Genomic DNA, 26,645 nt, shown 5'->3' on the forward strand with positions numbered 1-26,645 from the left:
GATTTTCATTGGGATCTGGTTTTCCACCGAGGAGTTTGGTGGACCCCTATTTTACATTTAACAAGCTTCTGAGCTGAACTATAAATTGGAATATGCCTTGCTCCTTGTAGCCTAATAGCTGACGCATAGCCTAAAAGAAGTAGCTTAAAATAGTGGTTTAACGTTTAAAGGTTCGTTGTGTAACTTTTCTGGTGGAGGGTCCGTCAAGTGCTTTTCTCCATGGAGATGTTGTTGCTTTGTCTGGTGGATGGTTCACGCTTCACAGTATGGTGTTAAACCTTTCTGTCGTCATGGAGACCAAACCAGACCAAGTTACAGGTCAGATTTGTGGAGAGTCAGAATGCCTGTTTTTCTACATATTTTAGAGTTATAAAACCACCTGTAATTGAATAAATATGAAGTAGAACTGTCATACTTTGGAACATTCCAGGCAGAGCAGTTACATATCCATAGAAACAACCAGAAAGTTACATAATACACCTTTAAATAAAAGCGATCAGAGACGTTTTCTATCCAAAAATTATACTTGACGGTGCACTATAATTTATGGAAATGTTTTGTTTGAGGGTCCATGGAGATGTTATTGATTTGTGTGGAATGTCCCAAAGTACAACATTAAACTTGTCTATCTCCATGGTAACAACAAGGAGGAAACACCAGCCCAAGTTACAAGTTACAAGAGCTGTGGAGAGGCGAGTCAGCTCACAGTAGAATTCATGTTTTTCTCCTCAATGTATTTTTGAGCAATAAAACCAACTTGAATGAAATAAATGCTACATGTTTAATGCCATACTGCGGAGCATTCCAGACACCGCAATAACGCGAGAAAATAGGAAAAACTAGCGAAAAGTGAAATGTATTCATATGTTTATTGGAAGTGATGACCTAATATACAGGCCTGAAACTAACTGAAGCTAGACCTTTTATGTTTAAGCCATTAATTGATCAAATATTGTCTGTATAATCAGTTTAATCTCTAAATTGGAAACATAAAGACTGGATCCAATTCTGAAATTCAAAACTATAATGAAAACTTCTTGAATTGATAAAAAAAAAAATTCTACTGGTTGCTAGGCTTACGAGTAAGACATAGACCTGGACCACTGAGGTATTATACAGATATAAGACCACATGGGAAGAGACAAGAAAGTACTATTTAATATTGAAAATCACATTCTGTTGTCTAAACAAAGAGTGTTTTTTTTTTATCATTGTGGTAGTTTAAAGTTTAAAGGTGCATGGTGTAACTTTTCTGGTGGAGGGTCCGTCAAATGCTTGTCTCTGGGGAGATGTTATGTCTTTTCCTTGCTCTTGTTCAATTCCAGGTGTTTATAGCTAAAAAAAAAACCTTAAAACACAAATTCTTACCATGTGCAGTCTTGCTCCTCCATAGATCTGACCATTAACCTGTCTCCGTTGTGATTACTCAGGTTATTTTCATTTATTTCTATTGTCTAAATATTGTCTAAAGAGTATCTGAATCGGTATTGAGCATCGAGTCTATTCCTTAGTATCAAAATCAAGTTTATTGCTTTTAGTTTTTCAAAATCTAGTATTGTGATAACACTACCGGCTGTTATTGCATTTCTGTTTAGCTGTGCATGGGAACTGTCTTATGTCGACTTCATGGCCTTGACTGGCTGCATAGTGAAGGCTAAGCAATAAATAAACTCTAAATGAACTGTAACACTGTCTAAACTAAAGAAAGTTGTGTTCAGAATCAGTCAATACAACAAAACGATACTAAACATCTTGTGCAGTAAGCCAAAGTCTCATTCAAGTAGCTATAATACACCACAGTTTTACTTCTAGCGTTGTCTCGATAATAAAATTTAAATGTTCACTGTGTAATGTTTTTAGTAGGAGGTCTGCCACAAACTTGTTACCATGGAGATATTTTTGTTTTGTCAGGTTTCACAGTCTTGCATTACTTATCTATGTTGCATTTATTAAATTACGGATGTTTTACTGCTCAAAAATAATGGGAAAAACATTCATTTATACAGCGAGTGAGCTCACGTCTCTGCTGATCTGAGATGTAACTTGGCTTGGAGGCGTTGTGGGCTTGTCTCCATGGAAATAGATCAGTTTAATGCTGTACTGTGGGACACTCCAGACAAAGTAAAGGCAAACCCTCCACCAGAAAGTTACACAGTGCGTCTTGAAAACTCCATTTCAATATTAAGGAATAGATTTATATACTCAATACTGATGTTATTACCATGATGATAATTAAAACACTCAGTAGTACTTTCTTTTCTTTTCCCATGTGGTCTTATTTGTGTGTAATCCCTCAGTGGTCCAGGCAGATTCCATATACTTGTTCTGATACAGCTCAAGATTAGGGGTGTGCAAAAATATAGAAAATATCAATATATCATATCATTTAATGTGATGGTACAGCATTGAATATCATGGGCTGCTGTATAGAGTAATATTTGGTTTATTTTACTAAATTATTTTGTCACAGCTACAGTTTTGTTGCTTGTTTAGAGGAAAGAAACATTTTATGCAACACATTTGACATTTTCACTGTTTTGATGATTAAAATGGGTGTGTTACGTATTAACTTGGCACAAGAAGTGGTTTAACAAAGACTTTTACTATCTCAGCCATGATTTAGCCTTTATTTTTTTATGGAACTATATCGAATCGATAGCACGCTGTATTGAGGTATGTATCGTATCTGCAACTTCTTAATGATACCCAGCTCTACTCAAGATCAAGGTTCATTTCTGTGCTGCGAATGGGACTTTTTTAATATCAATACCTGCGGAACATGAGTATCTAGTTTCGATACTAGTTTTAGTATTAGTTAGTATCTATATCTTTTACTCGTTATTTAACAGTGCACTATGTAACTTTTCTGGTTAGGGGTTCTCTTCCTTCTTGTCTCCATGGAGATGTTATTGCTTTGCCTGAAATGTCCCACAATAAGGCATTAAACCTATCCATATTTCATTTATTTCATTACAGTGTTGTTTTTAAGGCTAAAAATACCATTATCTGACCCATAATTTAAGATGGCAATGTGACCTGCTTATGTCAATGGAGACAGATATGTTTAATGTCATACTGTGGAATGTTCTCTGCGATGCAATAACATCTCCATGGAGACAAGAAAGTGGTAGATCTACACCGGAAAAGTTACACAGTGTACCTAAATATTTTGGTGGCTCTTCTAAGATCTGTAAGTTACAAAAGCTTCAAGTTAATATGCATTATTTCATGTTTTGCCTGTCCAATTCAAATCTACATTCATCTCTAAATTAAAAATCAGAATCATCATGTACTTAAAAGAGCATTGTGTAACTTTTCTGGTGGAGGGTCTGTTAAATTATTTTCTCCATGGAGATGTTATTGCTTTGTCTGGAATGTTTCACAGAAGAATTAAACCTTTCTATCTTCTGTTTCTAAGTATTTTTGAGCTATAAAACCACCTGTAACTGAATAAATGTAAGGTAGAACTGTTTAAAGTCATACTGCAGAACATTCCAGGCAGACATATCCATAGAAACAAGAAGTGAATGGACCCCCAACCATAAAGTTACATAGTGCACCTTTAAGTTTTTAAAGTAACAGTATTTTTGGCTGTCCACCTCGTCTGCTCCTGCGCAAAAGAGTCGTAAAAATAGCTGTTACAAATGGGCTTTAGGGTTGGCTTGGAGTCTAAGATAAACAAAGACAAAACATCTCTTTGTCTAAAACCAAGACTAAACATGGATTAGACCCAGATTAGACCAAGGACTAAAGTAGGACTAAACCAGAACTCAAAGAACACACTCAACACTAATATTTCACTACTGTTTACCTTACTTAACTTTAATTTGTAACTCCCATAGAAGATTTGGGACTTTTTAAACATTTTTAACTGTCTCGTGATTGTGATTTTCAAATGGAAATCCTTGAAAACTACAAAAATTATTATTAAAAGAACTATAATAAAAGCTAATATTGAACTATAGAGCATTAAAAGTCTTTTAAAGGGCATCTACTTTTTTTTTTTTTCCTTAAATTTGATGCCCCAGTAGAGATATAAGCAGCTCTTGAGGCCAAAATAAGTCAGCTGTGTTCTGTCTGCATGTAATTACAAATCACTTTATCGCCCGAGAATCAGGAAGTGTGTAGTTAGCATGCTAGCTGTTGTTGGCATTATGGCATCCTCTGAAAGTTGTGAAAAGCAATTATAAACTCATTGTGGTGTATGATTAGGATGCTCTGAATGCATAAGGTAACAAGAGTCATATGTTAATTACCATCACCTTTTTGTTTCTATGGAGATCATTGCTCTGCCTGGAATGTTCCACAGTATGACTTTAAACAGCTCTACCTTACATTTATTCAATTACATGTGGTTTTATAGTTCAAAAATACCTAGAAAAACAGACATTGTACCTGTGAGCGGGGTCGCCTCTCCACTGATCTGACCTGTAACATGGTCTGGCTTGGTTTCATTTCCATGAAGACAGAAAAGTTTAATACCATACTGTGAAACATTCCAGACAAAGCAATAACATCTCCATTTAGAAAAGCATTTGACAGACACTACACAAGAAAATGTACACAATGCACCACTCAATTCAAATTAAGACCTTGTTAGAACTAAACCAGGACTATTATGGGACTGGGGGTATGTTCAGACTTGTACACACACTACATCAAAACCTGGACCCAGAACTAAACCAGGACTAGACTAGGACCAAACCAAGTCTATATCAGGACTAAACCGTAACACAGAAAAATTTCGAGACTTCTATCTAAGAAAATCTAAGAGGGAGCACTCAGAGACACCACACCTCATAATTCAGCGACTCAGATACTGGCCTAAGAATAGACCTCATATATTTCCAAACATTCACAGTGGGATCTACAGATGATAGATGTCTTCTAAAATAATCCAAAATAGCTTGTACCATGATAGAAAAGTCTGCAGACAGCATTATTTAGTAACTATGGCTGGATATACTGACCTAGTTTTGGTGATAGTGGACTCCAAACAGCTTTTAGTGAGTGAATAGGAGGTCTCCAAGTGTCAGGCCAGGAGAAATGAAACTCAGATAATAGAATATAAAATAGAAATGTATTAGTCTTTTGTTTTCCACTGTAATTTCAAGATGATTTAAGGTTGCCACACACTGCAGGAGAATTTGTTCGATTTAGGCTGTGATTTGCTTCTCGAGTTTGGGGAGGCTGACCCGATTTTGTGTCTTCGTGTGCGATTTTGAAGCCGCTGCACTCCTCATGTTCGTGTGGTGTCAGTGTGACTCTGAGCTGTTCTGTCAAATTATAACCACCAAACATCAGCAACGCTACAGCAACAGTCAATAAAACGGAGTCAGGGGCAGACGAAGTGACGGACGCAAAGACGCAAGATACAAACTCAGTAAACAGCGAAAATAATTATTACTCAGCTCTAGTAAAGTTGTAAATTTAAACTTCAACATCATCTTGAAGCGTTCTTTAAAAGTAAAAAAGCAGAGTAGTTCCTTACGTGGGTCTGTTTACGTCCACACAGCACACGTATCAGGGTGAAGCTGCAGATTAGTGATAGTGACTCTACTTCCTGTGTTTTTTATCAGCAGTCTTTTATGCTTTAAAAATCATGTATCTGAAGTATTGCACCACATTTCACAAATAATAACACAGTTTTGTCTTGCATCTAAACTAGAAATGCAGTGCTCTGATCTTTTGAACACTTAAGAGTCTCAAAGCTACTGTAGAAAGAAAACAGCAGATGTGAGGTGCGCCCATAACTTTAGCCTGTGGTCCACAGCCGTATCCGCAGCAGTCTTTGCGATCAGAAATTTAAAATCTCATAAGATTCTCCCTTGTGTCTGTGGTGTGCTCTTTTTGTTGCGCTTTTAAAAATCATTTAAGATCGAGAAATCCTGTAGTGTGTGTGGCGGCTGAAGGGTTGAAATAACTGTGGTTGCCCAGTAAGTCCAGACTGATTTTATGTATCAGTCTGGTCTCACTTTCTACATCGCGCCTCGAGCCAGAACCAAACACAACCGTCCAAACAGATCTGTTTATTTCACATGTGAAACAAAAGAGCTCACGCTTTATCTGCAGTAAAAACTGAATCTGCATTTTTTTCCAGTCCCCTGTGATATTTTTTTCCTTGAGCCTTTAGGGAAGAAGTCCAATGCTGAAGAGCCGATGTTTCACAATATGGCATTAAAGATTTTGGCTTTCAAAAATATGCATTCTTACTGAGAGCGGGCTCACATCGCCATAGATCTGACCTGTACATCTGTAACATGTGTCTTAGTGGCGACTGTAGCTCAGTTGTGTTTGTCCACTGATCTGTAGGTTGTTGGTTCGAATCCCGCTCTCGACATGCATCATTGGTTGAGCGGTCAGATCCACTGGCCCACAGGTTGACACTTAACCCACCTTCCCCCCGGTGTCTGTGTACACTGGTGTATGATTGTGTGTGTGAACGGGTTTGTGGTTTCTTTATGTAAAGTGCTTTGAAAGTGGAAAAGTGCTGTATAAAAATGTGACCATTAACCATCACTTGCTTGTCCTGCTGGAACAAAGTTTAAATCCATACTGTAGAACATTCTAGACAAAGCAATCACAATGTCCATGCAGACAAGCTGGTACTAGAAGCTCCACCAGAAAGTTTAAAATTTGTGAAAATTATGTTTGAATACTAGAATTATATTGTCAACAGTACTGCCATAATTTAAATCAATTGAAATTTGTAATAAAAAATTTAAAGGTGCATTGTGTAACTTTTCCGGTGGAGGGTCCAGCAAATGCTTTTCTCCATAGAGAATAGGGGTGCAAAAATTTTGAAATATCGATATATTGTATCATTTAATTTGATGATACAGTATCAGTATCATGGGCTGCTGTATCAATATATCACCAATAGGGCTGGGTATCATTAAGAGGCTGCAGATACGATACATGCCTCAATACATAGGCCACGATACGATACATATCTCGATACACTGCACTTTTGATTTGATATGATGTATGTCAACACTATTCGATATGGTTCAATAAAAATAATGTCTAAATCATGGCTGTGATACTAAAACTCTTTATTAAACCACTTCTTGTGCAAAGTTAATATGAAACACACCCATTTTAATCATCAAAACAGTGAAAATGTCAAATGTGTTGCGTAAAAGAGTTTCCTTCCCTTGAACAAGCAACAAAACTGTTGTACTGTAACAAAATTATTTGGTAAAATTTGGTAAAATATACCAACATCTCCTAATCATCAACAGTATTTTTTAGGTATGTTTTACTGAATTGTTTTGTGTAAGAGCTACACTTGTGTTGACATTTTCACTGTTTTGATGAGTAAAATGGGTGTTTTTCTTATTAACCCAGTGGACTTAGTAGACTTGTCGATTTAGCCTATGTTTTTCACAGAATCCTATGGAACCGCTTTGAAATATATCGTTTTGAATTGTATTGAATTGAAAGTGCAGTGTATCAAAAAACGTATCGCATCGTGGCCTCTGTTTCGAGGTATGTATTGTCTCGGCAACTTCTTAATGATACCCAGCCCTGGTGGAGATGATATTGCTTTGTCTGGAATGTTTCACAATATAACATTTAACCTTTTGTTTTTATGGAGACCAAGCCAGACCAAGTTACAGGTCAGATCTGTGGAGAGCTGACCCCGCTCACAGTCAGAATGCCTGTTTTTCTAGGTATTTTTGAGCTATAAAACCACCTGTAATTGAATAATAATTGATAATAATTGTGATATAATTGATAATAATTGAATAGAGCTGTTTAATGTCATACGGTGGAAGACTGCAGGCAGAGAATTTAAGTTATTGCACATCTGCTTTTTTTCTCTTGTAGATAATTTTATAGTACAACTTTCTTCACTAACAAACAGGACTACTCTAGACTCCAACCAAAACTTGTCGAAAATGCCTGAATCATTGGAGTTATTGTTCTAGCCCGAGGCCCATTCAAATGTAATGGTTCAGAACAGCCCTATTAGTGCATGCATGTGTCCCCCTGTATTCCTCCCTCTGTATATTTTTCTTTGTGCTGGTTGTGTGTGTCTGGTTGCTTCGCGTACAGTTCTCGTGCATGTTTGGAGTGCGTGCGAGCCCAGACTAAATGTGTTTCTAATCAGTGTTTTTTGTATGTTTTTGACGGAGAGAGGGAGAGCGCGAGAGAGGGAGGGGAGCTAAGTGTTCCCATGTGCACGTCGTATTCTCCTCCACTTTGACTCTCTCATTTGCACACCTCACCATATCCTCACCTCACCCACGGGCAGGGTTCACATGGACTGTCCTGGTTTGGACCAAGGTTTCGGCCTGGTTTAGTTCTGGTTTAGTTCTGGTTTAGTCCTGATTTGGTCCTTTTTTAGTTTAGATGTAGACTGGGTTTGGTCCGGTTCTTATCTTGGTTTAGTCCCGGTTTAGTCCCATTTATAGACTGGGTTTGGTCCTGTTGTAGTTCTGGTTTAGCCCCAGTTTAGTCCTGATGTAGACTTCGTTTGATCCTGTTATAGACTGGGCTTGGTCCTGTTCTAGACTTGGTTTAGTCCTGATTTGGTCCTGGTTTAGTTCTAGTTTGGTGCTGGTTTGGTCCTGGTTTAGTCCTGATGGAAATTGGGGTTGGTCCTGTTTTAGTCCCAGTTTAGTTCTGGTGTGACTTCTTTTGGTCCTGTTCTAGTCTTGGTTTAGTCCTGATTTGGTCCTGGTTTAGTTCTAGTTTGGTCCTGTTTTACTCTTGGTTTAGTCCTGATTTGGTCCTGGTTTAGTTCTGGCATGACTTGGTTTGGTCCTGTTCTAGTCTTGGTTTAGTCCTGGTTTGGTCCAGGGTTTAGTCGTATCCATAATTTTGTCTGGTTGGTTGCAGTGGTAGGGGGTGATGTTATTGCTTTGATTGGAATGTTCCACAGTGCACCATTAATCCATAGAGATAAGCAGTCAGACGTGGCTACATGTCAGATCTGTGGAGAGATGACCTGGTCAACAGTAACAACACATGTCAAAAGTGAAAAAAAAATCTGTTTTGTGGATTGATACCCAATGTTTATTTACAATTTGTATTTATTATTAGAAATACCTGTATTATATTAGATATTAGATATTAACAAGAATATGGTACATTTCTATGTCATTTTGTCAACATTCTCAAATGTTTATGCAGTCGGAAACCATGCATTCAGGACTGTAAGGCCTCTTATATAACCTATAATTAAGGACCAGATGTTGTGTTATCCTGGTCTAGTCCTAGTCTAATCCTAGTCTAGTCCCCACTCTATTAGGGATGTAACAACAACCGAAATATCGTGTCACATTTCGAAGTGCCTTTGCTTAAATGTTTTATAGTAATAACAGCTTATAAACATCGAGAACTACATATCCCATGATTCAGTTGAGCGCAGACAACATGAAGAAATATGTTTTTTACTTGAATTCTTGGGATTATGACAGAAATAATTCACACCAAAATCTTGTCAGACTATTTTAAAAGCAAAAAAGTCTCTACAGTATCTAGAATTACATGAGCCTCTCCAAAATATTGCAACAAAGATCTTACCGTGAGATGCATATCGTGATAATATCGTACAGAGAGATTTGGATATCGTTGGTCTAGTTCTGGTCTAATCCTTGTGCTATTCCTGGTCTGGACTTATTTTCCAACTTAAACTCTAGTAAATGTTATGTTGATCTTTTAAATAAACTCTAAAGGGAATGCCATCATGCTGCACCATATTGTCCCATTGCATTTATTGCACTTTTTATTTCACTTCAATTCCCTTTTCCACCATGTTTATTCTTATATCTTTGTCTATTGTCATGAGCTGTGAGCTAATTGTTCCATTATCCCGTAGAACATTCCACGGAAAAACATTTACATCTAAATGGAATCAAGCAGATAACGGACCCTGTACCGGAAAAGTTACACAGTGCAGCTTTAAGTAATAGCCATAACACTATAGCATATCTGTATTAACCTACATTAGTCTCTCAGTATCATGTGTTTCCAGATCAGAGACACAGAAGGCCACAGTAACTTTTGCTCATAATATCTGTATTTATTTACGCGTGTTTTGTTTTCACGTTCTGGTCATGTTTACGCTTAAATCTGCTTCTCTGATTGTGGGAGCCGCCCGTATTCGTCATCATTTGATTCTGATACACTTCTCAACAAAAACACAAATAATCTTCAACTGACCTCGGACTTTGTGACTCATTTTGTGTTTCAGACTTTTGAAACGTATGATTATTATAAAGTCTTGTTTGACAAAATCTTGACAAATTTTAGTTTCACATTGTATTGTGTAAGTTTTTGGTTGGGGGGGCTGCTTGTTTCTATGAAGGTTTCTGTCATTGCTCTGCTTCGAATGTTCCACAGTATGACATTAAACAGCTCTACCTTACATTTATTCAATTACAGGTTTTATAGCTCAAAAATGCCTCGAAAAACTTAGCTTTGGTTCGATCTGTGTAGGTTCTCCACTGATCTGACCTGTAACTTGGTCTGGTTTGGTCTCCATGAAGATTTGAAGATGAAGGTTTAATCCCATGCTGTGAAACATTACAGACAAAGCGATAACATCTCCATAGAGAAAATCATTTGACGGATCCTCCACCTGAAAAGTTACACAATCCACCTTTATGAAATAGCCTGAGACTTTCACATGTTTAAAGGGACAGTTTGGAATTTTGGACATACAAACTCATTTCCTAGTGAGCCAGAGTGTTGGAGACGTGTGGAGACATGTTTGTAAATATTCCATCCAGTCCTTGTATTTACAGAGGTCGCTGGTGCTAGGCTAGTGCATGTCAATGGCCATAGTTATCCTGTCACTAAAACTTGTCACTGTCTTACCCACTCTACAATACACCTGAAGCAAAACAATTATAACACCAGACTGTTGATGTAAATGTCTCAGAATCATTTAGAAGTAAAACCAACCTTGCATTTGGAGGATTTATGTCTGAGCAGCAGCAGTGAGTTGTACTTCCTGACAGAAAGCTCAGCAGCGGCAGACTGATATGTGAGAAAATGATCCCTCAACATGCGAGTATTCATGTGATGCAAGGTTAGTTTTATTTCAAACATTATTCTAGCAACACAGACATTTACATTGACAGTCTGGAGTAATAATAGTTCTGCTTCGGGTGTTTTGTGGAGTGGGTAAGACTGTTTTTAGTGACAGGATAACTATGGCCATTAACATGCACTAGCTTAGCAGCAGCGACCTCTGCAAATACAAGGACTGGATGGAATATTTTTTAAAAGTGTCTCCACACGTCTCCAACACTCTGGCTCACTAGAAAATTAGGTACCGTGTCCAAAATTCTGAACTGTCCTTTTAAGACGGTCAAGTTCAGATACAACACCCTGATGATTTTACTTCCTGCTTGGACATGCATTTTGGATGGAAATTTGTGTATTGATGACATTATAGAGGATTTTCAACTTTTTTCTCAGCTTCTCTTGACAATCTGTCAATTAATGTAAAACTAACTAAAATCAGGTAGGGTTGTCAAAAATACAGAAAATCAGATACTAATCGACACTAAACTTGTATCAAAATTAGATAAAAAATTTTCGCCATACTAAAACAAGTCACATTCATGGGATAGAAATTAAGTTTTCCTGAAGTATAAGAGCACATAGACTAGTACACACCCATGGACCACTATGGAACCTACCTGGACCACTGAGGGATTGCACAGATACAAGGACACATGGGAGTAGAAAAGAAAATACTGCAATTTAATGTTGAAAATCATATTCTATTGTCTCAAGAAAGAGGTTTTTTATTATTGTGGTATCAGAACTGTATTGAGTATCAAAATCAGTTACATATATCTGTTATAATGTTCTTTCCTCATCAAAACAGACCTGGAGTTGTGTTTTGTTTCATTCAACACACATATCCTGCATATTTAGGCTGAGTTTTTCTCTCAAACTGAGAACAGGAAGTGCTCCACGGTGTTTTTAAACTCCATACACCTTCACTAGAATCATTTAGATCATTTCAGCCCTGGAATTCCCAATCTTTACTGAACCAAAGGTAAAAAGGTAGCTGTTCACTTGAAAACTACCGCGACTGAAACAAAACATGAAACACAAGGTCTGTTTTTGAGGTAACAGCATTCTAACACGATTTAAACCTCACAAGAGTCCATTTTGGGTAATAAAATGATTCTAAATAACACTTCTTGATGGCTGCAGTTACCATATTTTCAAAAACACAAGTTACATTTTCAAGACCACAAACTCTGCTTTTTATTGTGCAGTGGAGGCTGTACTCATTATTATTATTGGGGCTTACACAGTGCTAGAGCGTCAGAGATGTGTGAAATTTGACAATAGTTCTCCTTAAAACCAGCCGTAATGTTTCTGAGCCTTGTAAAACGCGCTGGTCCGAGCACAAACATGTAAATCAATGTTTTATGAGAAATATCCACAACAACTGCAGAGGTTTTAATCACACTGGAAAGATCCACGTTGCCAGGAAACATTTTGAGTCCTGATGGAGCTGGCACGGGCTGCTATGGGTCGGAGTGAACCCAAAAAGTTGCACCAAAAACAGCGAAAACAGCTCTGAGAAGATCTGAAAAGAAGTTGAAAGGCCTATATTATGCAAAATTGACATGCATTGTGTAACTTTCACTGGGAGGGTCCGCCACCTGCTTGTGTCTGTGATGACATTATTGCTTTGTCCTGAATATTCCACAGTATGCAAGTAAACTTATCCAACTGAAGTTGTTTTTATTGCTCAAAAATACCTTTAAAACATGCATCATTATTGTCAGTGCCGTCATCTCTCCATAAATCTGGCCTGTAATGTAGCTAGCTGGTGTCGCACGCTTGTTTTAATGGAAATAGACAAGTCTAATACCATATTGTGGCACATTCCAGACAAAACAACTACATCTCTATGGAGACAAGGAATGAGTTTTCAAGTAAACAGCTATCTTTTGCCTTTTGTTCAGTAGAGATTGGCAATTCCAGGACTGAAATCATACATTTGATTTTAGTGAAGGTGTATGGAGTTTAAAAACACAGTGAAGCACTTCCTGTATTTCCACATGCCATCACAAGGTGGAATATGCCTAAATATGCAGGGTTTGTGTGTTAAACATGTGTGAATGAAAAAGAACATAACTCCATTCATGTTTGTGATGAGGAATCAACGTTAGAACATAGATCAGAAAAAAGTATAACATGGGCCCTTAAAGTAAAGTATTTTTCAGACTGTAAGTTGCACTTTTTTCATGGTTTGGATGTTTCCTGCGACTTATACTGCAGTGTGACTTATCTATTAAAATTTTCACACTGACAGCCTCAAGAGGGCTCCAGTCTTATGTGTCAGTATCTCCTGCTCCTGTTCCTCCTGTACCACTGTCACTTGGCTCTATTGCGCATGTCTCCTGCAGAAAGAGCCTCTGTCCTGTCTGTATCATGTCAGTCGATTGCACCATTACATCTGTACCATTGAAAATTTAAGATTTAAGTGACTTCATTGACAACCAAAACTGTCTTGTCAGGATTCAGAAAGGCCAGAATAATTCTAACTGGCACTGATGCTGAGTCTGACGACAGCTATGCAGAAGGGGAAGCGGGGCTCCGTTTACCTCCGGAGGTCGTGGAGTTGCTCAGAAGTGACACGAGGATGAAGAATTCAATGGATTTAGTGATTTGGAGTGAGATGGAGAGTTTGGTAAACTTGTTCTGTTCTGTTGTTTATGTTATAGTTTATCTGAAGAACTGTTCATATGTGACATTAACAGTCTGTTTAACATTAACAGTCTGTATCTTCTATTGTTATTACTAGAACTTGACTTTCAAGATGAAATGTCAGTGTCTTGTCTCTAATTTTATAAAATACATTTCCCCCAAAAGTGCGACTTATAGTCCAGTGCAACTTATATATGTTTTTTCTTCATTACGCATTTTTTGGCTGGTGTGATTTATACTCCGGAGCGACTTATAGTCTGGAAAATACTGTAATTATGCTCTAAAGTGGGTCTGCACGATTTTGGAAAATATCTTAAATTTTCTGACAAACATTGTGGTTACGATTTTGGACGAAGAATTGACAAAAAGACTGAAATATGAACTGACAATCTAATACAAGAATCACATTTCAGAACGTGTTTGTACAGATGTAAACTACAGGGTTAGCAATTTTTATGTGGATTAAGACTGGAGATTTTATTGTTTGTGGAGGAAATTATGGTACTTAAAATATTGCTGCCTTTGCGATTTGCTAATTGCGTCCATTCAAATTGTGATTTCAGTTTGATTCCGATCCATCATGTAGCTGTGCTATGACCAATCTACTGTTTGAATTCAGTTTTAGTTTTAGTTTGTGAAGGAAAGATGAGAAAAATATGGAAAATTACAATAAGTAGTTTCAAGTTTTGAAAAGGACTCTCCCAACTATTAATGGACAAAATTCCGATAAAAATGTACTGACAGTATATGAAAGGGACATATCTGATCGTTTAGTAAAGGCACAGTATGTAACCTTTTAGCCAAAAAAAAAAAAAAAAGTTAAATAAAAGCTTTTTTTTCCATTTTGATGATTTCATTGCACTGAAATTCATGAAAACATGTGTCCTTACTGTGAGTGGTCTTGCATCTCCACAAACCTGACTCTTTCCATGGAAATGTTGTTTTTTGACTATAATATTCCACAGTATAGCATAAAACCTGTTGATCTGTTTTGAAGTATGGTTTTAATTTGCTATTTCCATAGAATCTTGCAGGTCATGTGACAAGCACTGATACTGACTATTTACAGGCTGATTTTGTCCTAGAATGTTTCAGGTTTGAACTTTTCTTCATACAAAGTGGTTCTGTGGTTATTTGAAGGTTAAATAACAGTTACATAATGCTATTCGATCTTTGTGTAATAAGTTAACAGTGTTTTAAAGGGCCACTAAACACCAAAACCACTTTTTTCTTCTAATTAACCATGGCGTTATTTTGGCATTTTAGTGCATATTTGTTCAAAAATCTGTCTTTTGGGTCTGTACCATTTTGGATTGTTGTGGCTCTCAGTCAGCTGTCAATCACTGCACCAGAGCCCACCCCACACTCACTCCCCCCAGACTCACCAGACACAGCCCACTCTGGAGCATTTTTCAGATTTTGCTTAGGGGTGGAGTAAAGCTTCAGGACGGTGTTTAGTGGACCTTGAAGGAGATAAGTGCCATTTTCTGTTCCTACACTGGTATTGGTTAATATCGGGTATCAGCAAATACTTAAAGCCAAAGGATTGATATAGATATCGGAACTGAAAAAGGTGGATCGGTGCATCCCTAGATGTGACACCCCCATATTGCACCTTTCAACAAACACTTTATACATTTGAAGGCGCAGTATGTAATAGGGCGTCCAAGTGGTTTAAAATGTGTTTTGTTTGAGTCTAGAATATAGTATATACTTTTTTAACACATATTTCTAGTTTGATCACAAAGCTCAAGTTTACCCTGTTTCTTTTGTCATTTCAGACAGCCACCTTCGCTCCATCTCCATCCCGAGCCCCCCAGCCTCATCCAATCAGAGAGCAGCGTTGTCTCCGTCGTCCAATCAGAGAGCAGGGATGCACTCTCCTCCTCCTCGCAGGGCCGTGGTCCGAGAGTTCAGTGGGACCTATGAGAGTCTGCCAGCACGATCTGTACAGGTGAGAGGGACCAAATCTCAATAACTTCTACAGTGTTAAATTGTCTTATAACAATATGGACTAGTACTATACTCACAACTAGGGCTGGGCGATATGGATCAAAAAATATATCTCGATATATTTTGCTATATCTCGATATACGATATATATCTCAATATATGTTCAAGAAAAAATAACCCCCTAAAACTGAAAACTGCAAAAACAAATCTGCCAAATTCCACAAGGTCCTTTTTTTTATATATAGGAACATTTAAGATTACAAAAAACCCTAATTACATAAATAATTTAACAGTAAAATTAAATAAATAATACATATTTCCTTCTTTTCATTCATAAATAAAACAACTCAACACAAGATCATCTTTGCATTAACTCTGTTATCCAAACCAGAACCAGAACCATGAGCTCATTTAGCAGAAGAAGCTCAGGATGTTCCTTATTTTAATAGATCCATGTTCCTGACCAGCAGTAAGGAGCTCTGAGGTTTAATCCCACAATCCACTGCAGATCAAACCCAACGTTTCCAAACACTGTTGTTCAAGTTACACTGCAGCAGATGATTAATTAAAATATTTTGCATAAAACAACTTTACATTGCTAAACTTTACAACATATAAAGCATAATGACTCTAGAGCCACATCAGCCCGTTTGAGATAAGAATGTGTTTAATGCAGTTTTGCGAACGTGTGTTTACATTTTACAGAAACGAAACTTAAGCGCATGGCTCATTTGCATAAACATAAACAGCGCACTTCTCACGCAGCTCAACTCGTTTAGCTTCTTTCGGGCTAAAGGACGCGACTCAGTGGAATATGAGGATGTGCTGCTGATGGTTTTGTCTGTAAATGATGGAAAAGGTTCGTGGTGCTTGAAGCTTTTCACTGGCACCAACTTTCGGCGTTCACAGCGACAGTGACGAGTGAAGGAGACACGAGCGAACAAAATTAGGGAGGCGGGGGCGCGCGGAGGCGACGAGAGAGAAGGTAAACAAGTGAAGCGGCGAAATCTAAACTGAATATAAACATTATATCGATATATACGATATGTCAGAATTCATATCGAGTTTAAAAACTATCTTGATATATTTAAAATATCGATATATCGCCCACCCCTACTCACAACAATGTTTCAAGTACATAGGATTTACTAGATTCATTAGTCTTATAACTTTATATTGAAAATTCATCTACAATTTGATACTTTTCTCTCTGTGTATCGAATGGATACCGCAATACACACTTGCTCCAATACTTTATAAAGATGTCTGTGAATCTCCCAGAGTTCAAATGAGCATGATTGACATGTGGATTAGCCAGTCAGAGACATTCATGGTTTGTCTTTATCAAAACAAGTGGCTGCTTATGAGGAAAAAAGAAAAAAATATCATAAAAGACTGAAAAGCATTGTGAATTTCTCAAAATCAATGAATGAAGCACTAAACTCTGTTAATCTGAGATGAGAGAAGTTTGATTTTGTTCAAAATAATGTGCGACCAATGAGCTCCTTCAGTAGACTAACGGAAACAAGACTCACAATTTTTGCCCCAGTTTTGCCCCTATGACCATCACCACTCACACACCACATTCGTACGTACTGCCCAAGAACATTATGAAATATTAAGGCTAAGGAGTAAAAAGTACTCACATAATAAGAATAATATGGGACCAAACAACTGTGTTTTCAGAGCACCATTTTGTTTGATTTGAGTGTGGTTGTTGTATAGAGATAGCTGCATTTCTGTATTGTAGTCTTAACACTATGTCATGTTTCATCTGTTTTAATCCACGTTAGTCTAGAGTATCATGTGTTTACAGCACAGAGACACGGATGGTCACTGCGGCTTTTACTCATAATATCTATATTTATTCACATGTGTTTAGATTTTGTTCTGGTTGTGTTTATACTCATCATTTGATTGTGATTTTCAACAAAAACAAAAATAATCTTCAGCTGACATCAACTGTTGTGATGCGTCATGTGTTTTAGACGATTAAAACTTGGCATTTAATAAAAAAACACTAGAAAAACACACTATTGCTGGGTTTCAGATAACATCACAACATTCTATAGGCCAATATTATTTAATACAAACAAGGGGCAGCCAAAAATACAATAGTACAAATTTTTAAAAAGGTGTTATATAGCAAGTTCTAGGGTCTGGTTATTGATAGAAATGATTTAAGCACCATATTGTATTTGTAACTAACCCTTCATAAGAAAGTACAATGGAATGATGAAATAAGATGGAGGCCTAGAGACAGATTTCCCTATTAATAAAATTGTATTTTATCTTGAAATATCAAAAGGTTTATTCACAAATCTTTTAAAGTAATCTTTTCTATCGATGACTGAACCCATTAACATGCTTTATTACAACAAAAACCTACATTTTATCTGTATTTACTAGGGATCGGACCAAAAAGCAGAACCCAACATAGGTAAATTAAAGAGGTTTTATTTTACAGGTGAAGAGGGAACTACATAGACCATAATCCTTTGCTCCATTTCAGTGCATGAAGAAATGACTGTTCTAAGCACTTTTAAGTCTTAGTTCTTTGGGTGAAGTCTTGTCAAGGCATTTTAAGAGGAAAAAGTTGCGTATTGACAGTTTTGTTAGCCTCTACAAAATATTACAATAAATATCGTACTGTGAGATGCATATCATGAAAATATCGTACAGAGAGATTTGGATATTGTCACATCCCTATTGGTAATAGTTTGTCTATTGTGTCACTGCTGAACATTCCGCCATAGACATTCATGCAGATTGCAGAACACCCCCAGGCTGATCTCACTGCAAAGAATCAGTATGCACTGCTCTAATTCAAATAAATACAATACATGTTTTGTATGTATAAAACAGGTGTCAGAGTCCCGCGTGGTGGAGTGCCCCAGTATCCAGATCACCACCATCTCCCCAGAGGACGATACCCCGAGCCTGTCCTCCTGCTGGGACATCAACTCTGGAGGAGGAGGAGGTGAGAACTGGGACAGATCAGGTTTATATGGGAGAATTTGCTGTTTAAAGGTCCTATATTTATTACGCAAAATGGATTTCTGTGAAATTTTAACCGTGTTATAATGCTCCTACCTCCTCAAAAACAAACCTGGAGTTGTGTTTTATTTCATTCACACATCTTTGAGTAACCCTTTATTATTATTCTGTCTACATCTCCAAAACTCAAAATGCTCTGTTCCACCTTGTGATGTCATGAAGAAGGAGTTTTCAAGTTAACAGCTCCTTTTACTTTTAGTTCAGTAGAGATTAGTCATTCCAAGGCTGAAATTATCCCAATGAGTCTAATGAAGGTGTATGGAGTATAAAAACACAGTGGAGCACTTCATTACCACATCATCATGACATCACAAGGTGGAACAGAGTGTTTTCTATTGAAAAGAAGAATTCTGGTTAAAAATGGTATTCAGGGTTTGTGAGTTAAACATGCGTGAATGAAACAAAACACAACTCCAGGTCTGTTTGTGATGAGGATTTCCTTTAACTGTCAGATTAAAGATTTATTGACCTGGGTTATTATTAATATCTCTTTAACAAAAAATGGCACACAAATTTAGTTTCTTCTGTCAAAATAAATAAACAAAAGAAGAATATTTATTTTCATAATGGCCTCAGAAAGTGGTGCTATTATTCAACTCAAAGATTGTCAGTTGAATCATAACTCTTTTCTCTTCTCCACAGTGTGGGACAGAGAGCGTCTGTACCTGCCCCTGCTGGACCCGTTCTCCTACAGAGACCGCAGCCCCGGTTCTGTGAGTCCGAGTCCAGTCTCCAGCCCCTCATCTCGGGGCTGGCTCAGTCCGGCCTCCAGCTGTGACTCACTGTCTGTGGAGGACGACGAGCTCAATGAGGCCACAGTGAACTTTGGCCTGTCCCCTCAGTCCAGACCCACGTCTCCGGGAGGAAAGAAGAGAAGGAACAGCCCCCTGGCATCGCCCTGCACGTCCAGAAGGGGGAGCTACTCTGAGGACACGCAGGGGGAGGTGGGTGGAGTCACTACATGTGTACAAAGTCATATTAAGTCGAAGTTATCAGGAGTATTCATTGAGCCACACAATTCACCTAAATTTAGTCTAGGAAAAGTTAATAATAATAATGCATTAGTCTTGTAGAGCATTTTTCCAGATGCTTGAAGTTGCTTTACAATTTGTGCATTATTCCTTCACTCCACACTCAGTAGTGGTAAGCTACAGCCACAGCTGCCCTGGGACAGACTGACAGAAGGGAAGCTGCCAGTTTGCACCATCTGCCCCTCCGATTTCTGACTATCACTTACTTACCACATTCATACTATTCAATGTGGGTCAAGTGTTTTGCCTAAGGAAACAACAAAAGTTTCCACTAGAGCCAATAGCGCCCCTCTGTGGCACCTGATATTCCCAGCTGTCTCCCATCAAAGGCCCTGCTTAACTTCTGAGAACTGATGAGATCAGGCTTTGACAAGGAGGTTTAGGTTAACTGAAATTAGCCTGTTGTTTCTTATTTCACAGGGATGTAATATTGAAGGTGGAGACTCCAACTCCCTAAACCAGGGTCCAGTCCTGTGTGAGCTCAGTGTCCCTCAGAAAACCAGGAAGACCTCACTGGAGCAAGTAAATAAAGAGACAAAATGTTTTATATTCAAATTATTACTCTGCATGAATAAAAGACAAATATATTTCTAAATCCCATATTCCGTGTTTTTGTGTCAGTTATCCCCGCGGGAGGTGGATCAGGAGCAGGCTCCAGGACACACCTCCCCCTGCCCACTGCCCGAGCCTCCTCTGCCCAGGAGAGAGGCCCCTCCTCTGGGCATGGACTACCTCCCTGTGCCCCCCGCGCTGGTGTGGGGCAGGACCAGGGCCAACGCTCACAGCCCTCTGTTCAGGTACATACACAACTTCTGCTTTATAAACATGATGGAGGTGAGGAAAGATGATACCTTAAAAAAGATCTAATAAACTCTTCAGTCAGTTAAAATCACTGAAAAGTATGCATATCTTGGTTCTTGTTGTTATTGCTTTGTCTGGAATGTTTCACAGTATGACATTAAACTTTTCTGTCTTCATGGAGACCAAACCAGACCAAGTTACGGGTCAGATCTGTGGAGAGGCGACCCCGCTCACAGACAGAATGTTTGTTTTTCTAGGTATTTATGAGCTATAAAACCACCTGTAATTGAATAATTGTGAAGTAGAGCTGTTTAATGTCCATAGAAACAGGCAGGTGACAGACCCTCCACCTGGAAAGTTACACAATGCACCTTTAATGCATACTGGTTGTGTCCTTGGGCAAGACACTTCAAAACACTTTACCCTCATTGCCTGTATGTATATTTAAAATTTTGTTGAATTAATTGTTGTAGAGAAGACCATGACGCTGGATTTCAAACACAGGAGAAGTTTATATATATTAGTAGAATAGTTTATGGCATGTGTTACATATTCTATATGTGTAAATATCTTGATGTATTCCCTGTAGGTCGACAGCCCTGCCTCCTCTGGACTGGCCTCTGCCCTCTCAGTTTGATCAGTTTGAGCTCAAGATCGAGGTGCAGCCCCGACCTCATCACCGCGCCCATTATGAGACAGAGGGCAGCAGAGGGGCAGTGAAGGCCACGCCCTCCGGACATCCAGTTGTAAAGGTACATGTACGGCAAATCAAGGATTAAATCTAAAGAATGTGGATTTAAACATATGTAATCCCTCTCCCCTCTCCTCTCCCTCACAGTTGTGTGGATACTCGGAGCGAAAGCCTCTGTCTCTCCAGGTGTTTGTGGGCACAGCCGATGACAGATCCGTGAGACCACACCCTTTTTATCAAATACACAGGTAAATTTCTCATTCACAGTATTATAGTCTCAGAAGGCTCTAGACCAACTCTCCCCAACCTTTTTACTCTAAGGACTGGTATTAAAGCTCATTATGATGGTGGGCGCTACTTCACTCGATGATCCTGTTTCTACATCTTTGGTGATGAAGCAGATTCATTAGGGTTAGAACCGTAGGCTTTAGAACTGTACTCAAAACAGCTTTTACCAGCGTCCACTGGTGTGTGGTGATGCTCATCCATTTGACTGTCCATTGAGGAAGTACAATATTCCCCTTGTGCCTCTTAAAGCCATTGGAGCTTGCCCTCAGATGATCTCCTCTGCGGTGGTGTTTCCAGGGGGAGAACCAAGGGCGTGCTACACACGGATTTACCCAATTTAGCTATTAGAGCAGTAACACTGAAGAACACTAACTTTTCTGCAGTTTGAAGTTCCTTTTAACAGATAGGTCATATTTTCCTGTGGGTCCTTGTTCTAGATGGCTTGCTGGTGGTTGGGGAGCCCTGCTTTTGATCACTGCATTCTGAGCTTTACATTGGTGAATTGTTGTATTTGTGTTTTTAGAGTGACTGGGAAGATGGTGGGTACTGCGTCTCATGAGAGTGTTCAGGCTGGGACCAAACTGCTGGACATTCCGCTCACAGCAGAGAACAACATGAGCGCCCTGTGAGTATTAGACCATCTGATACTTTACAAAATGATATAAAGTTACAAGGAGGACCTCTGACCTCTTCAATTCAAAACCTTAGATTAGATTAGATTAGGTTCATTAGATCTTCTGCAATGATTATAGTTTAGATTTGTATGCCCAGACTTCAGTTTGTTTCATCCCTTGATAGTTTTGGCTCCATTTCCTCACAAGTGTCACATGATGTTGCTGTGACGTGTTTGCTCAGATTTTGGTGCTGTTTTCCTACAACAGCGCCACCTGCAGTCTGACTTCTTCAGAACTGTATTGCAGGTGTGAGAGAGTTGATACACCCTTTCATCCTGATTAACATGGTACCATCTCTCCCTCTCCTTTTTCTCTCCTCTCCCTCTCCTCTCTCATCTCTCTCCTATTTCTTCTCTCTCCTGTCTCGCTCCCTTCCTTCTCTCTCCTCTCTCCTATTATTTCTCTCTCTCCTCTGCCTTCTTTTTTTTTCTCTCTCCTCTTCCTTCTCTCTCCTCTCTCTCCCCTCTTCCTTCTCTCCTGTCTCTCTCCTCTTCCTTCTCTCTCCACTTCCCTCTGCCTTCTCTCCTCTCCCCTCTTCCTTCTCTCTTCTCTCTCCTATGCCTTCTCTCTCCTCTTCCTTCTCTCTTCTCCTTCCTCTTCCTTCTCTCTATTCTCTCTTCTTGCTCTCTTCTTCCATCTCTCTCCTCTTCCTTCTCTCTCTTCTCTCTCCTATGCCTTCTCTCTCCTCTTCCTTCTCTCTCCTCTTTCCTCTTCCTTCTCCCTCTTCTCTCCTCTTGCTGTCTTCTTCCTTCTCTCTCCTGTCTCCTATGCCTTCTCTCTCTTCTCTCTCCTCTTCCTACACGCTCCTCTCTCTTCTCTCTTCTCTCTCTCTCTCTTCTCTTCCTCTCTCTCTCTCTTCTTCTCTCTCTCTTCTTCTCTCTCTCTCTCTCTCTCTCTCTCCTTCTCTTCTCTCTCTCTCCTCTCTCTCTCTCTCTCTCTCCTCTCCTCTCCTCTCTCCTCTCTCCTCTCTCCTCTTCTCTCTCCTCTCTCCTCTCTCTCTTCCTCTCTCCTCTCTCTTCTCTCTCTCTCTCTCCTCTCTCCTTCTTCTCTCTCTCTCTCTCTCCTCTCCTCTCTCTCCTCTCCTCTCTCTCTCTCTCTCTCTCTCTCCTCTCTCCTCTCTCTCTCTCTCCTTTCCTCTCTCTCTCTCCTCTCTCCTCTCTCTCTCTCCTCTCTCTCCTCTCTCTCTTCCTCCTCCTCTCTCTCTCTCTCTCCTCTTCCCTGTCTCTCCTCTCTCCTCTTCCTGCTCTCTCCTCTCTCCTCTTCCTCTGTCTCTCCTCTCTCCTCTTCCCTGTCTCTCCTCTCTCCTCTTCCTCTCTCTCTCCTCTCTCCTCTTTCCTCTCTCTCCTCTCTCCTCTTCTCCTGTCTCTCCTCTCTCCTCTTCCTTCTCTTTCTCCTCTCTCTCTCAGCATTGACTGCGCTGGGATTCTGAAGTTGAGGAATTCGGACATCGAGCTGAGGAAAGGGGAGACAGACGTTGGGAGGAAGAACACCAGAGTACGTCTGGTGTTTCGGACTCACCTCCCTCTAGCGCCCCCTGTGGGCCCCCCAGGACGAGTACTGGCCCTGCAGGTGGCCTCTCTGCCTATAGAGTGCTGTAAGTTACACAAGACAAAACCAGTGCAGTTTTTCATGTAAACGCAAATGTAAAAATCTATTTATGCAATTACAGATCACAGTAATAATGCAAACATGCATTATTACTGTGATGGGTATGGGATCTCCTCTCCACAGATCTAACATGTAACTGACCTGCTTGTCTCTGTGTGGATAGATGTCGATAGATATTTAATGCATTACAGTGGAACATTCCAAGCAAAACAATAACATCTCCATGCAAACATGCAGGTGGCATATGCCCTCACCAGAAAAATTTAAGTTTAAGGCTGCATTTATATGTTGATGGTCTGAACAGAAGACACAAAAGTGGCGTCGCATCTTCACTTTTTATTCTGTGTTTAGACAAACGTTTTCAGGAGGAAATCTGCATGCATACGGTGAAGCAAAAGTGTGTGGAATTCGATTGTGTATGCATGTCAGGCGGTTAGGTGAGGATGCTAGGTGATGATGTATGTGATGTGATGTGAGCAGATCTGACCAGAGTTTTGCGTCTTGGGCAGTGTAGACGGAAACTTTTCCACTCTGGAGGGTGGTTTCAGACTTTTGCATTTTTAATCCCTAAAAACGCCGTCACCTTCTAAATGAAAGGCACTTCCGATAAAATATTTTGTCGTTTCTACCTGTAAGCGTTCTCGTTTAAACAGGCCCTCAAGTGAAAACAATAATAGCAAGCCATATAATAGTTTATATTTACATTGAAATTAAATGGGTTTTCATGGGTTTCCACTTCCTGTTGTATGGTGCCATTTTGAGGACTGTGAGCTGTTCAAATGATCAGTCAATATTACATTTTTTGTCCCTGAGGGTTAATTTAAACACATTAATAAGTAAAATACAATAGTAATACAAATATATATGATGATGATAATAATAAAAAAGCTTAAACTAAAGTCTCAGTGGAGCTCTACAGGTCAAGTCATCAGATCAGTGTCAGGGCGAGTTGAGGAGAGTAAACTATGTCCTAACTTTTCATTGTTCTGAAACCATGGATAAAGATTTAGCCAACTTTATATATATCGAGCTAGATTTGTATAGAAGTTAAAGGTGCACTATGTAACTTTTCTGGTGGCGGGTCTGTTGAATGTTTTTCTCTGTGGAGATGTCATTGCACTGCCTGAAAAGTTCCACTATATGACATTAAAGAGGTCCACCTTACATTTATTCATTTATTCCACTCTGCTCAGTCTGTGGAGGAGTTTAAATCTAAACTAAAATCACAGTTTTTTGCTTTGAGTTTTAATTCAATGTAGACCAGGTCATCTTTTATGTAACGTTAATATTGTACTGTATTTTTGTGCATTTCTACTATTCCACTGTTTTCTTATGTATTTACTTACCTGCACAGCACTTTAGTTACCTGTGGTTGTTTTAAATGTGCTTTATAAATACATTCTACATTCAATTTGACATTGACTTATAAATCCTTAATAATCCTGACATATTTCCTGCCCTCAGCCCAGCGCTCGGCCCAGGAGCTGCCTGTGGTGGAGTCTCTGAGTCTGACCTCGAGTTCGGCCGAAGGAGGAGACGAGCTGCTGCTGAGCGGAACCAACTTTCTCCCCATCTCCAGAGTAGTGTTCATGGAGAGAGGAACAGGTCAGAAAGACGATATTGAAAGGGCCCATATTACACGATTTTCTGATCTGTTCTATGTATAACATGGCTTAAAGCTCACAAGAGTCAAATTTGTGTAATATAGGACCTTTAAATATATTTCTTTAGGGTAGTCAGAAAAATAAATGTCCAGATAATAATTGATACAAAAAACGAGTAACAAAAGTAGATATTTGATGTATGCCGGATTGTTAAAAGTATTGAAATTCAGTTACTAATTGAAACTACAGTAGATTGTTTGAGCAGGTACGATACTAAAAAAGTCCCATTGACAGGACAGAAATGAGCCTTTCCTGAAAAGCTATAGAATGAAGTTGAGCTGTATCAGAACAAGTATAAAAGCATATAGATTAGTATATACACCCATGGACCACTATGGAACCTACCTGGACCACTGAGGGATTACACACATATGAGGCCACATGGGAGGAGAAAAGAAAATACTATGATTTAACGCTGAAAATCACATTCTATAGTCTAAAGAAAGAGATCAAGTTTGAAAATGTATTGTCTGTATTGCCTTTGATTTATTGTTATTGTTTTTCAGATGGGAAGGTGCAGTGGGAGGAGGAGGCACACGTCGACAGAGACAACAGCAGTGAGGTAACATAAACCAGAAATGATGCTTTCAACTTTCATCTGTGTTTGAATATGCGTGATGAGCTGTGATCCAGATGCTAACCAGGAGTAAACCAGCTGTGACCTTGGACCAGCTAAGATTTTACTATAAACAAGGATGTAACCTTTTACAGATGGAGTTTTGTAAACACAAATATAAATCATTGAATTGTTATTGAATGGTTATTAATAAAAAACTTCACCTCTTTGTGAGGTGTCCATGTTATTTATCTCCATGGAGATTATATTGCTTTGCCTGGAGTCTGTCATATTATGGCATTGCCTCAAAAAAACCTTGATAAATTTGAATTCTCACTGTAAGTGTTGTTGCCTCCACTGATCTGACCCGTAACTCACACTGGTCGTGGCACCTGCTTGGCTCTATGGAGATAGGTATCTTTAATGTTATACTGTGGAACAATTAATGCAAAGCAATAAAACATCTCCATGGAGACAACAAGCAGGTGGTGTATCCCCCACCAGTAAAATTTGATTTGATTTATTTATATATTAAATATTGTACCAGAAAAGTCAACACACCTCATCTGTAATGATGAGCTGCTCAAGAGGCAACATTAAACAACACAAGCAGTCGTGACATGAGAC

At 39.0% G+C, this 26,645-nt stretch overlaps 1 protein-coding gene across 1 annotated transcript in view; it reads left to right on the forward strand.

The window, feature by feature from the left end:
* Window positions 1-26,645, forward strand: part of nfatc4 (nuclear factor of activated T cells 4) — a 32,648-nt gene that overhangs the window by 880 nt on the left and 5,123 nt on the right. Inside the window, exons 2-12 of the mRNA XM_055152103.1 lie at window positions 15,477-15,649; window positions 18,514-18,628; window positions 19,348-19,649; window positions 20,157-20,258; window positions 20,358-20,533; window positions 21,127-21,289; window positions 21,376-21,476; window positions 22,040-22,141; window positions 23,597-23,784; window positions 25,263-25,403; window positions 25,969-26,024. Of these exons, the coding sequence (XP_055008078.1) occupies window positions 15,477-15,649; window positions 18,514-18,628; window positions 19,348-19,649; window positions 20,157-20,258; window positions 20,358-20,533; window positions 21,127-21,289; window positions 21,376-21,476; window positions 22,040-22,141; window positions 23,597-23,784; window positions 25,263-25,403; window positions 25,969-26,024 (1,619 nt within the window). The remainder of the gene's footprint in view (window positions 1-15,476; window positions 15,650-18,513; window positions 18,629-19,347; window positions 19,650-20,156; window positions 20,259-20,357; window positions 20,534-21,126; window positions 21,290-21,375; window positions 21,477-22,039; window positions 22,142-23,596; window positions 23,785-25,262; window positions 25,404-25,968; window positions 26,025-26,645) is intronic.

The sequence above is a fragment of the Boleophthalmus pectinirostris genome, unplaced genomic scaffold (assembly GCF_026225935.1).
Source record: "Boleophthalmus pectinirostris isolate CB_2022bp ecotype Guang Dong unplaced genomic scaffold, ASM2622593v1 HiC_scaffold_16, whole genome shotgun sequence".
NCBI classification, from domain to species: domain Eukaryota; kingdom Metazoa; phylum Chordata; class Actinopteri; order Gobiiformes; family Gobiidae; genus Boleophthalmus; species Boleophthalmus pectinirostris.